General features: G+C 38.9%; 3 protein-coding genes across 3 annotated transcripts; 2 read left to right on the forward strand and 1 right to left on the reverse strand.

Annotated features, from left to right (window-relative positions):
• Positions 1-1,928: 1,928 nt before the first annotated feature.
• LOC111328807 (uncharacterized) lies at positions 1,929-9,840 on the reverse strand. Its single transcript, XM_022933321.2, has 2 exons — positions 9,729-9,840; positions 1,929-6,906 (listed from the first exon to the last, which is right to left on the reverse strand). Exon 2 carries the CDS (start codon positions 6,874-6,876, stop codon positions 3,430-3,432), a length of 3,447 nt encoding a protein of 1,148 aa, XP_022789056.2. The 5' UTR covers positions 6,877-6,906; positions 9,729-9,840; the 3' UTR covers positions 1,929-3,429.
• A 46-nt stretch (positions 9,841-9,886) lies between these two features.
• Positions 9,887-12,990, forward strand: LOC111328808 (uncharacterized). Its single transcript, XM_022933322.2, has one exon. The coding sequence runs from the start codon at positions 9,887-9,889 to the stop codon at positions 11,642-11,644; it is 1,758 nt and encodes a 585-aa protein (XP_022789057.1). The 3' UTR covers positions 11,645-12,990.
• Positions 12,991-15,789: 2,799 nt separating this feature from the next.
• Positions 15,790-17,880, forward strand: LOC111328809 (tumor necrosis factor alpha-induced protein 8). The gene is made up of 2 exons (XM_022933323.2): positions 15,790-15,917; positions 16,016-17,880. The coding sequence occupies exon 2, from the start codon at positions 16,100-16,102 to the stop codon at positions 16,685-16,687; it is 588 nt and encodes a 195-aa protein (XP_022789058.1). The 5' UTR covers positions 15,790-15,917; positions 16,016-16,099; the 3' UTR covers positions 16,688-17,880.
• The last annotated feature ends 2,034 nt before the right edge of the window (positions 17,881-19,914 follow it).

A 19,914-nucleotide genomic window follows, 5' to 3' on the forward strand; every position in this document is an offset into this window, starting at 1 on the left:
TTGGATGCAATTATGGTCAATGCATACATTGTGTACAAGGAAAATTTCCGAATTATGAACATGCCACCTCCACAAAAACCCCCAAAGCCATTGTCCCATGACAAATTTATGGCTGGTGTCATCCACAAGCTGATTGGAAATTTTTCTTGCCGACGTCAGCCTGGCCCAGCACCAGCCATGCCTCCCCCTCCATTTCATGGAAGGGACCATGATTCTGTCAATCTTGCTGACCTGGGGCTCCTGAAGTTTGTCACCACTGTTGCATTGGAGTGAAAGGAGCAAAGCGAAAGGAAACTGGCTTTGGCTGCAGATCTTGCATGAAACGTTTATGCCGTTCTGGTTGTCATGAAGAATACCACAGGCAGAACAATATCTTCTAAATATTGTCTAGAAGTACATTTTTGAAGAAACTTGTAAGATTTGTATTTTCCTTGCAAATTTCTGGTGTTTTCTGGTAATTTGTTTTGAAAAAGTAAGAAAATTTCCATAATTTATGCAAATGTATGGAATAAATAAGCATAATTTATGTAGAAAACGAGCATATCCTAGTCCATCCGATAGCACATTTTATTAGCTTTATTATGATATGTAATAAGTCATGATTGGTTAAAATCTCGAATTTTAATGATTTTTTTCTTAAAATACTCTTGAAATTTCTATAATTATTCAAAAAATTCTGACAGATTAAGGGTTAAATGCAAAATATATGCAGAATTCTTCAACTCACTGATATTTCCATAATGGCCGTCGAGCGTGACAAGTCTCGGAGAGAGTGTATGCTAATGTGCATGTCAACCCGTGACAGTGTTCCTTTAAGAAAGTAAATAAAAAGAATACCTTAATATGAGTAAAGAAACCCCGTAAGGGCTTATGGATTAATAAAGGTTAATATATATGCTCCCATTCTTTTGATACCAAGAATTGTTAAGTAGTGGTACGATGCGGAGTGAGAAATGGTATGACTTACCTATCCATTCAATATCCAATGATTTATTAAAGATGTGTGTTGTTAATATTGTGGTTGTATTGATGTGTGATCGTTTAATTGCTTGTCTAATGTTTAAGAGTCCTGATTAAAATTTCGACAGCTTTTCCAATGGTCTTCGTGACGCCGAAGACAAACAGTGTTGCAGTCGAAACGCCGCCATTTACAATCGATATTGCCCATAGGTCGCTAAAAAAACGACTAGTTGCCCATCATCTACTTTATTGTTCTTCAAAATTTTTGTGAAGGCAGCAATTGCTTTGATGTTATTATTTTGAAATTGAAAAAGAAGGAAACGCGGCGCTGAATTGATCATTATCATCTGCCTGGCGAGCTACCGATCGTTTACAACTTTCGGGCAACAAACTGTACCGAGCGAGTAAAAAAATACTTAAATGTATTTACGTCCTTTTTGACTTACCTACGTTGTACTCGAGGTTGTGGAGAAGCCCAAATCACTCATCCAATTTACCGTCATAAACAGAACATAGCACTTTATGGTAAAACTTGCCGTCGCATTATTCAGTACTTTGCAACGACACTTACGCACTTTTTTTATGCTTATTCTAATAAATAGTGCGAGGTTTGTTAATATGAATAGTGACAGCTTTTGTATTGCATGCGACAATTATTACAAACGGTGACAGAACACGCGTGTTCCTAGTTACATCCTTGTTTTCAAAGTAAAACCGACTAATTTGACTCATCAACATTTTTTGAACTCGCAGTTTTAATAAGGCAAATAATTGCAATTTTCTGGTATAAACCTTTTTCCGACTTTAAGAAAAAATCTTACGATGGATAAGAATTGAAACAAAATCGCGAATTGTTTGGCCCATCATTGTCCTCAAAACATTACTGACTTATCGCATGTGTTGCGCTCGAAGTTGGGAAGAAGCAAACATCTGGCTTTTTCTTGAATAAATTTGAAACAGATGAAAGATGACGGACAATCTCGAGCTTCTTTATTTCTTCCTTGTTGGCAAAATAAAACTAACTTCCCTATTTGTCTCTAATCATAAATAGTAGAAAGTACATCCTCTTTCAATGAGCTTACTACGTGTTGTAATCTTACAACAAGCACGAAACCATTCGTTGCGTGTCATTTGCGGGGGATATAGAGGAAGTGACTAAGACAATCTTCATCTTTCATTGGTTAATCACATGTACGCAGAAAGAACGAAGTGAGGTGTTATACAAACATACTTTGGAATTCTTTACCCATTAACAGATGAATATTCAATTTGTTAAGAAAAACACTCGTCTCAGTCACAAGAGTTGCCGTTAAAGCATCTGCATCAAGGCCTCAAACTAAGCTTAAAAAAACAGTGAACTTCAATTCGTTGGCGAAAAACAAGTGTTAGTTCACAACCAGATGCTGTACTCCAAGGACTGATCAATGGCGAACATCAGTTCAGCTGAAGATGTGAATAATACACTTAAAGTACAGCCATCGCTTGTAGGCATGGTTACATTTTTGGCCACCTTAAACATTTTTCTCTCCATCATTACAACATTGGCCAATACCGGCTTATACTGATTGCCCTTCGTAAAGTGACGTCTATTTATCCACCAACGAAACTCCTCTTTCGTTCTCTGACAATCAGTGATCTTTGTGTTGGCCTAACTGCGCAACCGCTCTTTTGTGTAACTCTTACGGGTAGAATAACAAATGTGGGAAATCATCTATTCTACTACAGCGATCGATTAAATACTACTTCAAGTTATGTTCTGTTTGCAGTCTCTGTCTTGACATCAACTGCCATAAGTGTGGACAGACTACTCGCGTTGTTGTTGAGGCTTAGGTACAGACAGACTGTGACATTAATGCGCGTCCGAATGATTGTAATTGGCATTTGGTTTCTTTGTAGTGCTTTCGGTGTATGGAGGCACAGTAGATGGGGCATAGAAGTTTCTCGGCTCACATTTATTGTTTTTCTTGTGCTGTGTTTGATAATCTCTTCTCTCTCTTACAACAAGATCTATCTTCTCCTGCGCCATCATCAAGTACAAGTACAAGACCACTTTCAACTTTCAAACCAACCAACAATCCCATTGAATGTAGTAAGATACAAAAGGACTGTTTATGGCATAGCTTGGGTACAGTTTACAATGCTTGTTTGTTATCTCCCCTTCAGTTTTGTGTTCCTGCCATTTACGTACGGTGTATTGCCTGAAAGTGCATTGGGGATGGCATTTCTTCGTTTCGCAATTACGATTGTTTACCTCAACTCATCTCTGAACCCGATTCTTTACTGCTGGAGAATTGCAGAGGTGAAGAAAGCAGTAAAAGATACCATCAGATCGCTAAACTGTTTTAATTCCAGCTAGGCCTTCTCTTTTTAAGTATTGACTTGTGAATAGAGAACGGAGAAGCTGTACGAAATGATGACCTTGAAGTCATGATGAAAGCAAGGATGAGCTTATCAGTTCGAGTCCTTAATTTAAGGGTGTGATTTTCCAAATGTTAGTGCTACGTCGTCCCCAATTAGGACAAATGGTGCCCACTGACAGACTTGAGAGTACCTCCTTCTCTCAGTACTTCTTCTCATCCAATTCATCGTTTCATGAAGTGATTCACTGGCGCTTTTCCCACGGACCAGATGGTCATAGAATTGCTTCATGAATTGCAATGTTGCTTTGTCATCCACGGCCCATAGTGAAGCCAACACAGATCGTGCGCCAGATCCTAAAAAGGCTCGAGCGATTCCGACAACTCCTTCGGCCTTAATTTCCCCACGACCACTATGACAACAGCTGAGCACCACAAGCTTAGCTCGAAGCTGGACCTTTGACACATCGCTCATGGTCAGTATGAAATCATCCTTTTCAGGGATTTTATTCGCGCAACGGATAGGTGCCAGACATATCTCACCTCTGAATGCATCACCATGCGCAGCAAAGTGGATTAAACTCACTTCGCTCAACTCCTGCAGCACAGCGTGCTTTGTGGCATGTTTGCCAAGCAAGATTCTTGAGGGCTCAAGTTCTAGTAGCTTGCTAATCATCTCTGCTTCCATTCTGGCACACGGTAGTCCTGATATATGTTTTTCTTCTCCGTTCAACAAAACTTCTCCAACTTCGGGATCGCCGACAATCAGCACACCCCTTTCGCTGTGATAATCCTCTGGGCTGTCGTGGATTAACTTGAGGGTAGTCAAGGATGGAACCACCCTAATCTCATATGTCTCCGACAGATACTTTCCACTCTCGTCCTCCAGAGCTTGAAACGGTACCTTGTGCAACTCTCCCTCTGGAACTACGATGATTTTGGAACCCTCAAGGAGATTTTTAACAGGCGCAATTATTATGTCGTACCACAACCGCAAGGCTGTCTTACATGAACTATCCAGCAGGAACTCCTCATCGTCATCATCATCTTCTTCCACCTCACAAAGGCGTGCGGGATTTTCACGTGGTTGTGGTTGAGAACATTTTTGGCCCGCCTCAAAGGTAAAAAACGATCTGTCTTCACAGGAACTACTTCGTCCAAAATTGTAATGTGCATATGTTGTATTAACCAAGGACTCAAACAATTGGTCAATAGTCACATCTTTAAGACGCTGAGGAATTGCTTCCATAACTTCTCTCGGTACTTTCCTAAATTTTATGCTCTGGTTTGGTTTTATGACCCAAAGGAAAAGCTCGTTCACATGGTAGGCGATGTACAGAATAGTGCAGTCTTCCTTCAATAACAGTGTTTCAATGTCGTTGACTTTCAGTTCTTCGCCCTGGTTAACCCCTTGAATGAAGTATCGCTTTGACATCAAATCTGCGAGTCCTCTAGCACGCCCCAGCTCAGCAGTGTATATAGCTTTGTTGACATTCTCTTCTGATTGACACAAAAAGCAAACGAGCAACTGGTAAGGAAAAATGTTAGCGTCCACAAACGATACTTTGAACTGATCCTCGTCGCCAAGAAAGCCTCTAATACCCTCGTAGATGTTGACACTTTTTAATAAATATTGCAAACCTCTGGAAATGTCTCCGACCCATCCCAGACAGAGGCCTATTTCGGCACAGGCAGTACCTTGCCCTTTCCTGTCTCCTATTTCGTTGCTTATTTGGAAAGCTTTCTCGTGGTTTTTTATTGCCAGGGTATATTCGCCAGTGCTCCGCAATGTGCTTCCAAGGATTAAATGACAATTCATCTTTCCTCTTTTGTTTCCTAATTCTTCAAAAATGTCAAGTGATCTCTGGCCGTACTCTAAAGATTTGCTGAAGTCTCCCTGGTGGCGATACAGATCTGCAAGACTTAAATTTATCTCCCCTTCCTCCCACTTCGTCTTCATTTCTATCGATAGCTCCAGTGCCCTTTCGATAAAAGTTAGAGCCTGGTCATAATCACCAAGTTCGTTAAACACCGTCCCCAAACTATCATACAAGGCCACCTTGGAGAGTTTGTCCTCGACTGTGCGAATAGACTTAAGAGATTCTTCAATATACTTAAAGCTTTCTGCACGCTCTCCCAGAGAATGGTAAATACTTGCAAGGTTACAATATCCTTTAGCGACAGCAGCCGGATGCGCAGTTTCTCTGCTGAGTTGGAGTGATTTTTGTTGATATTCCAGGGCCTTAGAATAATTTGCTAAAGATTCATAAGCTAATGCGATGTTATGGTAGTCGATACTTTCGTTACGCTTGTCTCCAAGTTCTCTCCTGATCTGAAGTGCCTTTTCATGATAGTTTATGGCTTTCAGAAATTCGCCACGAGCGTGAAAGACCACGCCAAGGTTTCCATAGTTTGCACCTTCTCCCCCTCTGTTGTTGAGTTCCAGATTTATTTCAAGGGATCTTTGCAAATGCTCTTCAGCTTCGGAATATTGGCCGAAGGAGTGGTAGGTTAAACTTAAGTTACCAAGGGTAGTGGCCTCTCCGCTCTTATCTCCGATGCGTTGCCTCATTGCAAGTGCCTGCACGAGGCATTCCATAGCTTGCTCATAATTGCCGAGGCGACCGTGGGCGGTTCCCAGACCACTGAGGGAGAGAGCCTCTTGCTTAACATCTCCTGCCTGTCTTGCCAATGTGAGGGCGTTCTCTTGGCATTCCTTAGATCTCGAGTATTCTCCAATGGAGTCGTACAGGACACCTAGGTTAGTCACGAGCCTGTGTTGCTCTTCCTTTCCCCCGATTTCCTGGCTGATCTCAAGAGCTCTCAATTGATAAAATTCTGCCTTCTTAAATTTTCCCACAGATAGGCAAAGTTCTGCAAGTTTGTCAGCGTCATCGCATTCCCCACGTCGGTCTCTTATTCGATGCTTCAATAAGACAGCATTTTCATAGTATTTAATAGCCTGCTCTGGATCACCAAGACGCTTACAAACATCTCCGATGATTTTACAATCTTGTGCCTGCCCTGGAAGTTCAGCAAGTTTTTCGTTGATTTCCAGGGACTTCTTGTGATAGTCTAGCGATTTGGAAAAGTCTCCTAAACATTGAAAGATGGTCCCAAGGTTCCCATTATTAGTACCTTCCTCTCGCTTACTGCCAATCGCTTTGCTGATCTCAAGAGCTTTGGTGGAATAATCGACTGCCTTCATGTACTTCTCGGTCTTGAGATGGGCACTTCCTAGGTTGCCATAATTTGTGCACTCACCCTTTTTATCCCCCAATTCTTGAGCAAGTGCAAGAGCCTTATAATAGCAATCGATGGCACTTTCGAATTCATCGTTGAAGTAATACGCCGTTCCCAATCTACTGTACACTATCAGAATCAATTTCTTGCGCACATCCAAAATTTCTTGCATCGTGGTCATATCACTACTGCTCAACAGCACCAAGCACTCTCGGAACAGTTCGGCGGATTTGACGTAGCTTTTAATGTTGAGAAGAAATATTGCAATAGAGATGCCGATGATTACGGCCTGCAGGACTTCTACACCACTTTCCATGTCTCACGGACTCTTCGCTTGGTTCTGTTTCTGTTAACAGTGACGAAGAAATACTTTTAGCAAGATGAGCTGTACTGAGGTGGCACCTACGGAACATAGAGGCTACCATCAGCGAAAAAATTAGTTCACACATCGTGTTTTAACAGTGCTAAATATGTGCTGGAAAATACAACCTTTCGTACCGCGCCATAAATCATTTATAAAACCCCCCTCCCCCATTCAATGTTGCCTCTATGAAGCTAAGAGTTCCCGGAATCTCGATACAACATCGTTTTGGGGGGGAGAGTATGAATAGGCTAACTTAACAAGGTCAAAAGGTATGAATTGAAAGAAATAGGGGTTTGAAAAGGTCAATGTGTCACTGATTGTAGACTACAAATTGCTTCTTTCACAACATTAGGCTTCGTAGTTCAGTGGGCAGCAGCAACCACAAACTTGATCCTGACGATGGTTGTGAATATATGGAGGTCATATAATTATGTGAACTGCCGTTAAAGAATGAATATGAGAGCGATCTCCACAGTAATGAACACTAGTTAGGCAGTAGTAAGTTGTTGGCTCAGTTGGTAGAGCACTGCAACGGTAAAGCAGCGATCATGGGTTCAAATCCCGTAGAGGCCTGATCTTTTTTTAGGCCTTACTTTCACTACTGCTAAGTAGTGTTCAATACTTCAACGATCGCTTTCATATTCAAACTCAATCCTCCATGGATAATTTCTAAATGGAACAATGCTTTTGGCTCACACTCCAGCTCATTGTGATAATTACTTATTTATGTTATTATTTATTTATTGTTTGGTTTTCTTTTGAATAAATAGTTTTTCAGAACCTAGATCTAGAAACAGCTGACATTGACTTAAGTGGACAAAGAAGGCCAAGGCAACCTCACTGGGAAAGGGTACCTGTATCACTGAGGATCCCTTGTCTTCTTGTTAAGGTCAAGGTGATCATGTCATCTTCCATTTTTATTTTTGAAAATATTTACACAAAAGCAGTTTACGTCAATCAATCTTCAAAATATGACAACTGATGACTAAGAACTTGGAAAATGAATACATTTTAAAGACTTGAGTATCTCCTTCTCTTTTGAGCATGGAATGGTAAAACAGTAGTTCCCTTTTTCCCAGTTTTCTTGAGTGTCATCTTCTATATTAAATAACTGTACAATAACAAAAAGGGCTTCACTATAATCAAAATTGAGAAAGTTCTCAATTACCAAGGGGATACCAAGAAATCGGCAGCCAGAAGGGATACTCATGTCACTGAGGATAAAGGTATCCCTCCTCTTTAAGCTTGGCCGGAAAAGTATACAATAATTATCATCTCCCAGTATGGCTGACTGTGAAATTTTGCTAAAAAAAGCAATACAAAAATTGGTATCACAAAAATCAGAAATTGGACAGTCTGTTATAATTAACCAGGAGAATAAACCATCTACCATTCTGGAAAGAGATACCTATGTCATCAGGGATTTGGGTATCCCATATAAAAATGTACATAAGCATAAAATGCATGTCTGATTGGCTGAAAACAAGTGCATTTTTTGTGAAAAACTAATGCAAAGTTAAAAAATGAGTGGAAATTTAAAAAAGCAAGCATGCTGTCAAAATTTCAGCTGTCTTGACTTTCTGTGATGCTTTTTTCATATAACTTATCAATAAGTAACAACATGATCATTTGTGCAATTTGGTGTAAATAAGCATTGGCAAATTTTTCAAAGACTACAAATTCCACTTGATGTATGGGCTCATGCAATGAAAAATTGACTTCTGCTTATTATCATCAAATTACACTCAAAATCATGTTATCATGAATAAAAATTCAGTGCTCAGGTAAACAAGCAATTTATACCCTTTAGGCAGACACAAAAATAAATGAATTATTTAACCAGGCCAAAAGGTAATGACAATCACAACCTCAATCCACGCAATAGAAATCAAAGAAAAACAGATTAAGGGATAATCCCGTAGATCACTCCATATCCTTGTTAACCCTTAGTGCAATTTTTCACATAATTTCCTCATTATACCCAAACAATCATGTTGTAAGTAGCATAAATGGAAATATGGTACTTGTAAAACCTGCGTTTTAAAGATGGAGATACCCAAATCCCTAGAGATGTGAGAAATTCTTCCAGTGTATAGCTTTGTTGTTGTCGGAATCCCATAACTTAATGTTTTGAGTAACTCTCGTATCATAAAGTTAATCCACGTCAGAATTTATTTAGTTTTTCTCATTTCAAGTGCCCTTTGCAGTCAAATATGGTCATAATTAGACTAGTTAAACTAAAATGAAAGATCACATCAACAGAAAACCTAATGATCTCAAATACTAAACTGAGCACTTCAAGTTTCTCTGTTGCACTTCCGGTTTCTTGCGAAGTTCTATTTGTGACGATAAGTTAAGACTTCATCTTGCTCTGATCTCGTTCGTTTCAACCCTTCCAGCCTCTGGCTGACTTTCTGATAGGATGTAGTTATCCTTTACTTACTAACGTGCTGTATTTCGGTTTCGTTCAATTGAAAACTAAAATCGACATTTCGGCTTTACTTCGGTCCCTTCAAGACGACCTCTATTTATTTGAAAAAAAAAATTGAGAGAAAAATGATTCAAAGAGCTTTAAGGCAACCACCATAATGATCTAGATCCTAGGAAAAAGTATAAATTTTTATTTAGTTCAGGAATTGGCAGCGGATGCCCGGAAAGAAAGCCGTCACGCTTTGGAAGAGTCGCGAATAACAGATCAGAAGATTGGGCCAAAAATTAAACTCTCTGACTCAACATAAAACTCTCTGATTTCATTGTAAGTTTTCGATTTAAAAATTGATGAATTAGTCATAACGAACACTTACCATTCGAAACGTGGGATTTCAAGGCTGTTTTCTTGCTAGAATAGCACAAAGCACCGTCCTAATTAATAATTAGTGCACAAAGAGTTCACAAAGCACTGTCCTAATTAATAATTATAACACTTCTCCGCAACAGTTTCACTCCCAAGGGTTTGTTGATCATGCGTACTACTTTGTTTTTCTTGAGACGAGACAAAAATAAAATGGCGACTGCCACGCGGAACGACGTGGTGGCAGCAGTCGAACTTGAAATAAGTTGTCCCATTTGTTTAGAGGACTTTGAAGAACCTAAGTGCCTTCCGAACTGCGCTCACAATGTCTGTCAACATTGCCTTGAGGGAATGGTTCGGAAGAAAAAAGATTTCATCGAATGTCCTGAGTGTCGCATCGAGTCCGCTATTCCTGAAGGCGGTATTGCTGCTTTTCCAAAAAATCACCTTCTTGTGCGCTTGATCGAACGCACACCTGGACGGAAGGAGAAAGAAGCCATCAAAGAAGCTCTTAAAACTTGTAAAGTTAAATTAGAGGGTGCCGAGACTGCTCTGAAGGAAATGGAGGATCGCTATGATACTACTAGAAGCAAAGCGCAAGAAATCAAACAGAAGATAAAATCGATCGCCGAAAATGTTATCACAAAAGTACGTGAACACGAAAGCAGAATACTCGATGAAATTGATCAAAAATTAAGTCAGAATCGCAATGAGGTAACCTTTGAAACTCATAAATCCAATGTCACGGAGCTTTGCGAAAATGCCACAAGCTGCATCCAGACTATTGAGGACATAATGCAGAATGGTGAAGTAAGCGACCTGAAAGATCTCAAAGACGCCCTGATCGAAGAGTTAAATGAATTCTCAGAATCTTTGGAATCACGAAAGTTTTGGGCGAATCGTGAGTTTACTCACCCATTTGATGTGTCACTGTCCAATACTGAGTCAGTTGACAAGTTCCTTCGAGATGACTGTTCGCTAGGCAATCTGTCTATAACCATGGCTTCAGACGTAGATCTGGATTCTGCCACAGGGGGTGAAGAGATTCCTGTAGTCTCTGTTTTCTCAGGTGCTTGTTTTGTCACACCTGTTGACGTGAGAAGTATAGACTTTTCAAACTGTGGTACTTTGATTCAGACAGTGGACAACTTAACTTGTGGAGTCCAAAACTTTAACCCCTTCTCAGTAGCAGTGGCCAGGAACTCAGGCCATTTTGTAGCACTGGATGAAGAACTGAAACATGTGCATATCTTCAATGAGGAAGGAGAGCATTTAAAAAGATTTCGCATCATGTATGGTGACTTATGGGACATTGGAGTTTCAGACGACAATGAGATAGTTGTGTTAAATCGGGAAAGCAATCGACTTTTGCATTATGATATGAATGGAAACTTTAAGAAAAAATTTGTGACCCCTCCAAGACAAAATGTGAAGTTTACATCTATATCTGTTGACGTGCATGGACGGTTTGTGATCACCTCAGGTCCATGCTATGAAGAAACGCGAGAGGATACTGAACCATGCATTCTAGTGTACCATCAATCAGGAAAACTGTCTATGGTGTTTGGAGATGAGATTCTTTTATCACCACAAAAAGCAGTATTTCTCAATGGTAAATTTTTTGTGGCTGATTCAGGGATAGAGAGCTTAGTAGTGTTTGACAAGAGTGGAAACTTTGTGAAAGAGATTGCCAAAGGTTGTTTGGAGCATCCATGCAGTGTTGCTGCTGATTATACCCATGGAAATCTTGTGGTTTGTGACCGAGGAAATCCTGCAATATACATTTACAGCCAAACTGGAGAATTTCTGCATTGCCTTCAAATGGAGAATATCCCCTTGCAAGTTGCTTTTACCAAGAACTTTGAAAACCTTATTATTTGCTTTGAGGTTGATTATGGTAAGAATATACAGATGTTGACATATTCATAGAACAGAATATTTAAGAAATCATATCGCTGCTAATATCTACATGTGTATAGTAAGTTATGCTTTCCCACCAATGAGTAATCTAAAAGAAATTTAGCCGGCACAGCAGGCATGGTTTTAATGAGCAAGTGCTCAGTATTTTCTCTATGAAAATTATGGCTGTCATATTTGATTTTAATGGAGGCAAAAGGATGGGGAGAGAAAGAAATTTGTACCAAGGTGAGCAGCAGTGAGAAAATGGCCCGTTGAACAAACGATTGCACACTGCTTAACATTACCTAATAAGATGGCTGCACTGCAAGCGAAAGAAAATTCCTCTCAAGTTATCAGTATATTATTAAGAAGCAGGGTGACAAGAAGAGAGGAAAACACTAATTAGGGATAAATGTTTGATTTAACACTAATTATTTTCTTAGCTAACATTCCAGGGAAAAGTATATCCAACAGAGTGGAGAATTGAGATGTAGATCTTGGGAGTGAAGTCGTTAAAAGTTATAGCTGCTGTGGTTCAGTTCTGTTGATTTAGATCTTTATTCAGCTGGTATCTTTATATTATTATGAGCTGAAACAAAAGAGAAACAATATTAATCTGGGTTTAACACCTTTAAATCAGGAACAAAATTTTACAAAAATATATGCCTTCCACGTTGATGTTATATAGTTCAACTGAAATGTGTATTTGTTAATATGATATAAAGGAGTATGTGTCAGAGAACACCAGTGAGTGGTGTTGTCTAAATTTTAGCTTCAAATCTTTCCACCTCAGATAATAAAACCTAGAGAATAGGAATTTATGCATTCCAGGTTTTGTTTGTGCAGAGCCATTGTGCCATTGTGCCTTTGTACCTTTAGCTTGACAAACAAGTGAAACTTACTTTTTTTCATCCCATCATCTCCTATGGAGAGTTTTAAGAGTTTCTAATAGTCTAGAATTGCTATTGGCTGATTCTTGAGCAACTATTAAGCTTCTCTGAAATTCAAACAGCGGTCGAAAACTGTCGAAACTTCTGGCTGATAAAAAGCTGGTGAAACTGTTGATTATATAAATAGCTATAATTGCAATTTCTATGAAATCATAAATTATTATAAGCTGTTCTTTATATCAATTTGGGAAAATACATTTACATGAGTCAGCAGAAAAGTAACTTAAATCTGTCTATTTCATGTCTATGGTGGGGGGGGGGGGGGGTGGTGGTGAGATTTGAGATGTTTGCATACTGCTAAAAAGCTCATGGAGCTATATTCAACCTGAACTAATAGTGAGAGAACCCTTTAACTCCCAGAAGTGATTAACATGTAAATTCTCCTTGCATTATCCAATAAACAGGTGATGTAAATACTCAAATTTATTAGGTAGAGGTTGATATCTTGATCTAACACTAAATTATCATTGCTAATTTACAAGGAAATGTGTAGCAGCTAAAGGGGAGAATTAGGAGGCAGCGTGGCTGAGTGGTTAGGGTGCTGGACTTGTAATCTGGTGTCCTGGGCTCAAATCGTCCTTTACCCTGCCACTCACTGGATTTGTTCTCAGTTGCCCCTGGTTTAACTCCTCGGCTGCACTCTGTAAATAGCCCATTGGTCTGCCTCCTGCCAGTGGGGATTTTTAAGCACTTAGTCTACATTGTTGCTGCAAAGCCCCTAAGGGAGAGCTTCAATTAATTCTTTTTTGTTTTTTTTTTAGCAATCAGTAATGTAGAAATGATTTATTGAGAGCCTCAAAAAGAATACTCAAAAGCTGACTGCTACTTTTCAAGAGCCTAAGAAAAAAAAAAATCAAATGTCAAACGATAGTGGAAACGAAGATAATAGAAATGGTGATAACATGTGTGATGTTAATAGTTGCAGAGACCAGGGTAAAGTGTCATAACTAACATAACTAACGTTCATGGTTTTTTTGTCATTTCGGTTGTCTAGAGCCGCGATCACCTAAGACGTAGAGGCTCAAGGCCAGTCTAACCAAAGTGATTAGATTAGTGTTAATAAGATTTCAAACAGTCGGGTCTCTTTAAACTTTCGGCGGGGCACACGCAGAAAATTGAAATATTCCACGCTAGAATCTAACACCAGTAGACTGGCCGTCTCGATGTGCCATTGTTTTTCCCTTTTCGGATCGTCTACGAGTTTTTTCCATGACCTGAATAGCTATTTTAGACCGCAACCCTGTTTTTCTTAGATATTAGAATTCGCATGATGCACGATCCTCGCAGTAAATAGCGCTATTTATGCAATAGCGAAAATCAGACCTGAAAAAAATCAGGCCTGTACGGGATTCGAACCCCTGACCCCTGCGATACTAGTGCAGCGCTCTACCAATTGAGCTAACAAGCCAACTGGGAGCAGGCCGTTAAGTTGAGTATATCAACTGGGGAGCAGGGATGGCGCAGTGGTGAGAGCACTCGCCTCCCACCACTGTGGCCCGGGTTCGATTCCCGGACCTGGCATCTCATGTGGGTTGAGTTTGTTGTTGGTTCTCGTCCTTGCTCCGAGGGTTTTTCTCCGGGTCCTCCGGTTTTCCTCCCTCCGCAAAAACCAACATTCCAAATTCCAATTCGATCTGGAACAGTGGACAAGAATAGCCACCCAGTGGATGTCCATTGCTAAATCATTTATTCATTTATAGCTCAATTGGTAGAGCGCTGCACTAGTATCGCAGAGGTCAGGGGTTCGAATCCCGTACAGGCCTGATTTTTTTCAGGTCTGATTTTCGCTATTGCATAAATAGCGCTATCTACTGCGAGGATCGTGCATCATACGTATCTAATACCGCAGTTCAAAATATATGAACTCCATATAATATATGAAATTCATATATTCATTGTATCTGATATTAGAATTCGTTATTCCGAACTTGTTTCAGCAATTTACCGAAAAATATTCCAATTATGAAGTAAAATTAGCTTGGGGACACAAAGAGCTGCCAAGATATGAAGGTAAGTTATGGATTTCTTTGCGTTAAGATGAAGTGGGAGACTGTGGAGGCGGGGTCTAGTGGAAATCATAATTCTCTTATCTTCTCCTCAAGAGTTCTCTCCCCCCCCCCCCCCCCCAAAAAAAAAAAAAAAAAAATCCGTCTTCTTGATGATGGGTGTGCCCTGAATATGAAGATGCCAACTTAGAAGCGACGGCTGGTAGGCACTTGTTTGACAAGGTCGTGATGATTCGTAGGATTATATTAGACCTTTAGAATTCCAATGATCACATGTTACTGTCAGCTTCCGGCAAGCTCAGTCACCTGCTTGCATTATTTTGCAAGAATCGCGTGAATAGTAAAGGCCACGGAACCAAGGTGTTTGATCACACTTGAACAGGTCACCCACGAGAAAGACTTTATCACTTACGGCATTTCCTTTGCCTTGCTAAACAAAACGCCAAAATATTCTCTGGACCTTAAAACTTTCCATTTCATAGTTTTCAAAACGATGGTTGTGATCGCGTGTGTGTTTTAATTTATCGCAAAATTGCCCAATTGCACCTTAAAAAGCAATCGATAAATTTAGATAATAATTGAGAAATGGTGTGACGATTAGGCACCCTACCAAGAAAATGATCAGCCAACGAAGCCACAACACGAACTTACTAAACGTCTCCACATATGACCTGGCCAGAAATAATTTCTGTTACACCTAATCACGTTTCTTACATAAACGTGCGATCAATTAACAAAGTATTTTTTCCTATCAGTTGCGACCTTCCTATGATTATTGTCGAGACGGTGAGAAAAAAAGAGGCGTATAATGATCTGAATTGGCACGAAAAAGACCTGAAAAGGACAACACTTTTATCTCCTTCGTTGACACACCGAGACAATAGTGACAGGTTTGGGAAATATCACTGCGGTTTTGGTCATAAAACAATTAGCAAGTGTAAACAAATGAAAGCGAGACATCGGTGTACCTTACGCCGTGGAGGAAAGATCTGTTGTTTACAAAACGTCGATGACCAATGAAAAGAAAACGAACTTGTGTTATGTGAGAAGTCTGGATTTTTAAATGTAATTGTAGATAATTCCCATGGGTAGCCATAGTCAGTATTATGATATTCATGTTATATTATTCCCAAGTTTACACATAACAGAATCACGTGTCTTTGTCGTGTCAATCATTTGGGCTTTAGTAATCTCGCTGAATTTCATTTCGATTTCATAGTATACTGTGTACATGCATTGCTGCGTTGCCCGAGGGCTTTAGAAAGCGAATTACTTCACACTTTGATTATAAAACAGACGAAACTGGTCGCATGGAGACCTAGCATTTCCGAAGCCATTGGAGCTCAGGTATTTAACGCTTTCGAGAGGAGGGTTAGCTTGCAAATGGCCTCAGTGGATATGAGCTTTCAAGAGTAACCGCTTTTCTTTCTATTTGTTTATTGCAGTACACGTATCCCTGCAGATTTATTGTGTGGAAGGGGGGGAGATTAATTCATTCTTTTTACGTGTTGTCATCATCGTGAGAACAAATGGCCGAAGCAGCTGAACCCGGTAGTGGATTTAACTCGAAAAGCGTTGCGCTCCGAGCGCAGAAGAAAATCCTGGGCAAAATGGCCTCGAAAAGTGTCGCGAAAGCTTTCGTGGATGACACCACAGGCGAACTGCTTGACCAGTTATACAAGCTAGCGAAATTGGAGACAGGAAACAAGAAAGAAGCTGAAAAACTCGTGAAGGACCTGGTGAAAATCGTCGTCAAGATCAGCATACTGTTTCGAAATGACCAACTGAACCGCGAGGAAATTCAAATAGCAGAGAAATTTAGGAGAAACTTTCGATCTTCAGCCATGACTTTTATTAGTTTCTACGAGGTGGATTTCTCTTTCGATAAGAAATTTTTAACCAAGAACTTGGAGGATTGCCGAAGCCTGATTCATCAAATTATCGATCGGCACCTTACAGCGAAATCGCATGGAAGGGTCGATCACGTTTTCAACTACTATGCGAACGGTGACATGTTAGAGCGAGTGTTTCAAGCAAACCGTGATGGACCTTACGGCACTATCCTTAAAAACATTGTAGACAATCTTAATAAGCTTATGGAAGAGGGAAGTGTATAGGATACTTGAGTTTTATTGAGGTTTGGCTTGTATGTAACTGTGCATTTGCTATGTGACGACGACCCCTCTTGTTGCTGAAATAACAATCTTTCCGTTTGGCTGGATATATCCTTTTCAAAATATGCAAGGCGTGTGTTTAACATACACAGCCTTTATTGTCATGATATTTATTTAACCCTAACTTATATTAGGCCTGTAAGCGTTGAAATTTTTGAGGAAGAGCCAAAATTATAATTTGAAACTAGGAAAATTTTGTCGCGACCGCATATGTTTCTAATGTTTACAAGCACCAGCTGGCCGACCTTGCTGTTCAAATTACGTAGATTTCTACGATTTCGAATTTCGTGAATTTCGCAAGGCGGAGGTTTGTCGTTGATGCAAGCTCTATTTTTGGATAACTCGCTTAAACCGAAGTTTCCCTCGCGAACAGTAAAATGTTTTTAAGTGTTGGCGGTCGTTTTTTGATTTAATTATTAAAATTTTGAGACTTGTTATAATTATAGCAAGCGTAGATTTTCAGATTTCCTTAGATATTCTTATCAGCATAACTATTTGAAAAAAATTCACTCCCTATGTTTTTAATATCTTAAACTTAAATCTTTTTCAGTGGCCAATCTCATGATTCTCTCAAAGGAGATTAAAGCCGACATTTCGTGCAATTTAACTCTCCCATTAAGCCCACTTCCGTTTTGAAAGCCATTTAGCTTTGAATTACTACTTTTATTTGAGAAATTATTTCTCACATGAAATCTTTAAACTGCAAGTGCTTAAAGAAAGATTTCTCGGATTAACCCTTTAAAATATCCCCTTAAGAGTTGTTTAGTATAGTTACTGTAGTGTAATGATTAAGGTACTAACTATTAAGATCGTAAAAGTTTGCCATATGTCTTCAAGTCGATTTTAGGTAATAACATTCAAAAGAAAAATTCCGAAATCCTTTTGTTTTATCTCTAATCAAGCAAGCTGTTGATTTTCAAAAGGAAGAAAAAATATATTTTGTCTTTAATTTCATTTCTCAACAAATTAAAATGTATGTACAGTATTAGACTGACTTTAAAGAGGTTGATTTTAGATGTCTGTGAAAGGATCACAGATAATTTAAATATTTAATGACTTTGGTTGTAAGTAATGGCTGTTGGTAGATCTGTAGTTATGAGTTGAACATGATTAAAATAATTCTCTAATGGAATATATTCAGAGCCTATGATCTTTTTTTTTCTCCCCTATCTCAGCTAAATGTTCTGTAAAATTAATTTTGAATTTAATTAGCTACCTTTCATTTTGAGTGATTGAAATTCTAACAGTTTATTTCAGAAGTAAGACAACTTGTCATTAAAATGACAAAATGAGAGACATTTGCACAGACCAATCTTGGTTTTATGAAATGTGTGACAATTCCTGGTGTTTTTTTTTTTTTTTTTATGTTAATGCTGGTATTCAGCTTTAATTATATATTTTAATGGTTGTTCTTAGCCTGGTCCATTGAACAATTGTACACTTGGATATGGACAAGAAGTGAGATTTGGTGGAACTCTTTCCAATAATGTACATGTCATTTCAAGTTATATAGTGTAACAAAGAGTGAAGATTCAATGAGACTACTGTAGTGTGGTGTCTGATGCGCGATCAGCAACGAACAGTGGACAGACAATGCCATTTTATTACTGGCTGTAGATGTTCTTTCGATATCATCTGCAGAGAGTATTTTTGGCGACTTTCCACCATCTAGCAAACTATAGTAGGTGTAACTTCTACCTGCTTTATGTACATGAAATCTTTTAACAAAGATTTTAATCCATTGAGAATCGAGGGGAAGTTAATTGAAATATGATCCTTTAATCATTTGGTCAAAACAGAGAATAAGGATGTAGAAATTTTACAAAATTGAAATAGAATCCTTCTCAGGTAAGGAATAAGACAGGTGAAAGATATGACAAGCAAAATGAAAAAAGAATCACTTTTAGTGGGATCTCAAGGAAATGTGTTGATCTCATTTGAATTCCTTCTAAGCAGGTTTAATCCTTTTGATCATGTCAGCATTGACTGCCTGTTGTCTTTAAAAAGCATTGCAAATAATATGTTGCAACTCCATTATATCATTGGCAGTGTAATTAAGTGTCTGACACCTTATTTCAGGCAAAGTCTTTGACATTACATTGAAATTTGAAGAAGTTTTCATCTCAGGTAAGGAATAAGACAGTTGAAAGATATGACAAGCAAAATGAAAAAAGAATCACTATTAGTAAGATCTCATTAAGGAAATGTGCTGATCTTATTTAAATTCCTTCTAAGCAGGTTTAATCCTTTTAATCATGTCAACATTGACTTCCTGTTGTCTTCAAAACGCATTGCAAATAATATGTAGCAACTTCATTGTATCATTGACAGTGCAATTAAGTGTCTTTGACACCTTATTTCAGACAAAGTCTTTGACATCACATCGGAATTGGAGGGAGCTTTCAACAAGATAATCAAGCCTAGAAAAAATAACACTTGATTTTCATGGTTTTGCTGACTCTTTGACCCCCTAAGTAGCATCTAATTTCTCCACACAGTATCATCCCAAAATAACTCATTAAGGTTACAAGAATAATGAAAATGATCACCAACTTAACAAGCTCTTGATTGTTAAGCAAATTCTCCTTGCCAGCACCTTAAGAAATGCTTATATAGAACAGTATGAAGAATATGCAAACTGATGTTAGGCTATAAAAGGGCAAAGCCTGGCTGTCAATTCTCCTTTCATCAAGATTGAAGCACAGGTTCAGTTTACACCCGTTCACTGGCTATCACACCAATAAATGAAAACCATTAGCATAAGGATTATAGCCAGCCAATTTACTCTGCATTTATATACCACATGCATGCCACATATCATACCATCCTTAGGCCATGCATGCCCCACAGAAATTGATGTACACCCTCTTCCCACTTTCTTGTAACTCTCAAGTATCAGATTTGTTGTGGGAGTGCCAGGTTTTTTTCACAGAGGATCCTTTAATATCACGGGATAGCCAAATATTTGCAAAGATATTGAAATAATTTAGTAGGCATTCTGGCAAGTTGATACAACCTTTTCTTCAGTGCCATTTTTGGTAAGATCAGCTTTGCTGAAAGTATTTTTCTCTACATGAACATTAATTCTCTCAATTTTGTACAAGTATTTCTCATTCAACACATCCCTTTGGTGAAGCATGCAACTATGTATATGCTAAAGAAAAGTTTTC

This window comes from Stylophora pistillata, chromosome 4 (assembly GCF_964205215.1).
Source record: "Stylophora pistillata chromosome 4, jaStyPist1.2, whole genome shotgun sequence".
NCBI classification, from domain to species: Eukaryota; Metazoa; Cnidaria; class Anthozoa; order Scleractinia; family Pocilloporidae; genus Stylophora; species Stylophora pistillata.

Coding starts and splice junctions, on each gene's coding strand:
- LOC111328807 (XM_022933321.2), bottom strand. CDS start 6,876: ATGGAAAGTGGTGTAGAAGTCCTGCAGGCCGTAATCATCGGCATCTCT.
- LOC111328808 (XM_022933322.2), top strand. CDS start 9,887: ATGCGTACTACTTTGTTTTTCTTGAGACGAGACAAAAATAAAATGGCG.
- LOC111328809 (XM_022933323.2), top strand. CDS start 16,100: ATGGCCGAAGCAGCTGAACCCGGTAGTGGATTTAACTCGAAAAGCGTT.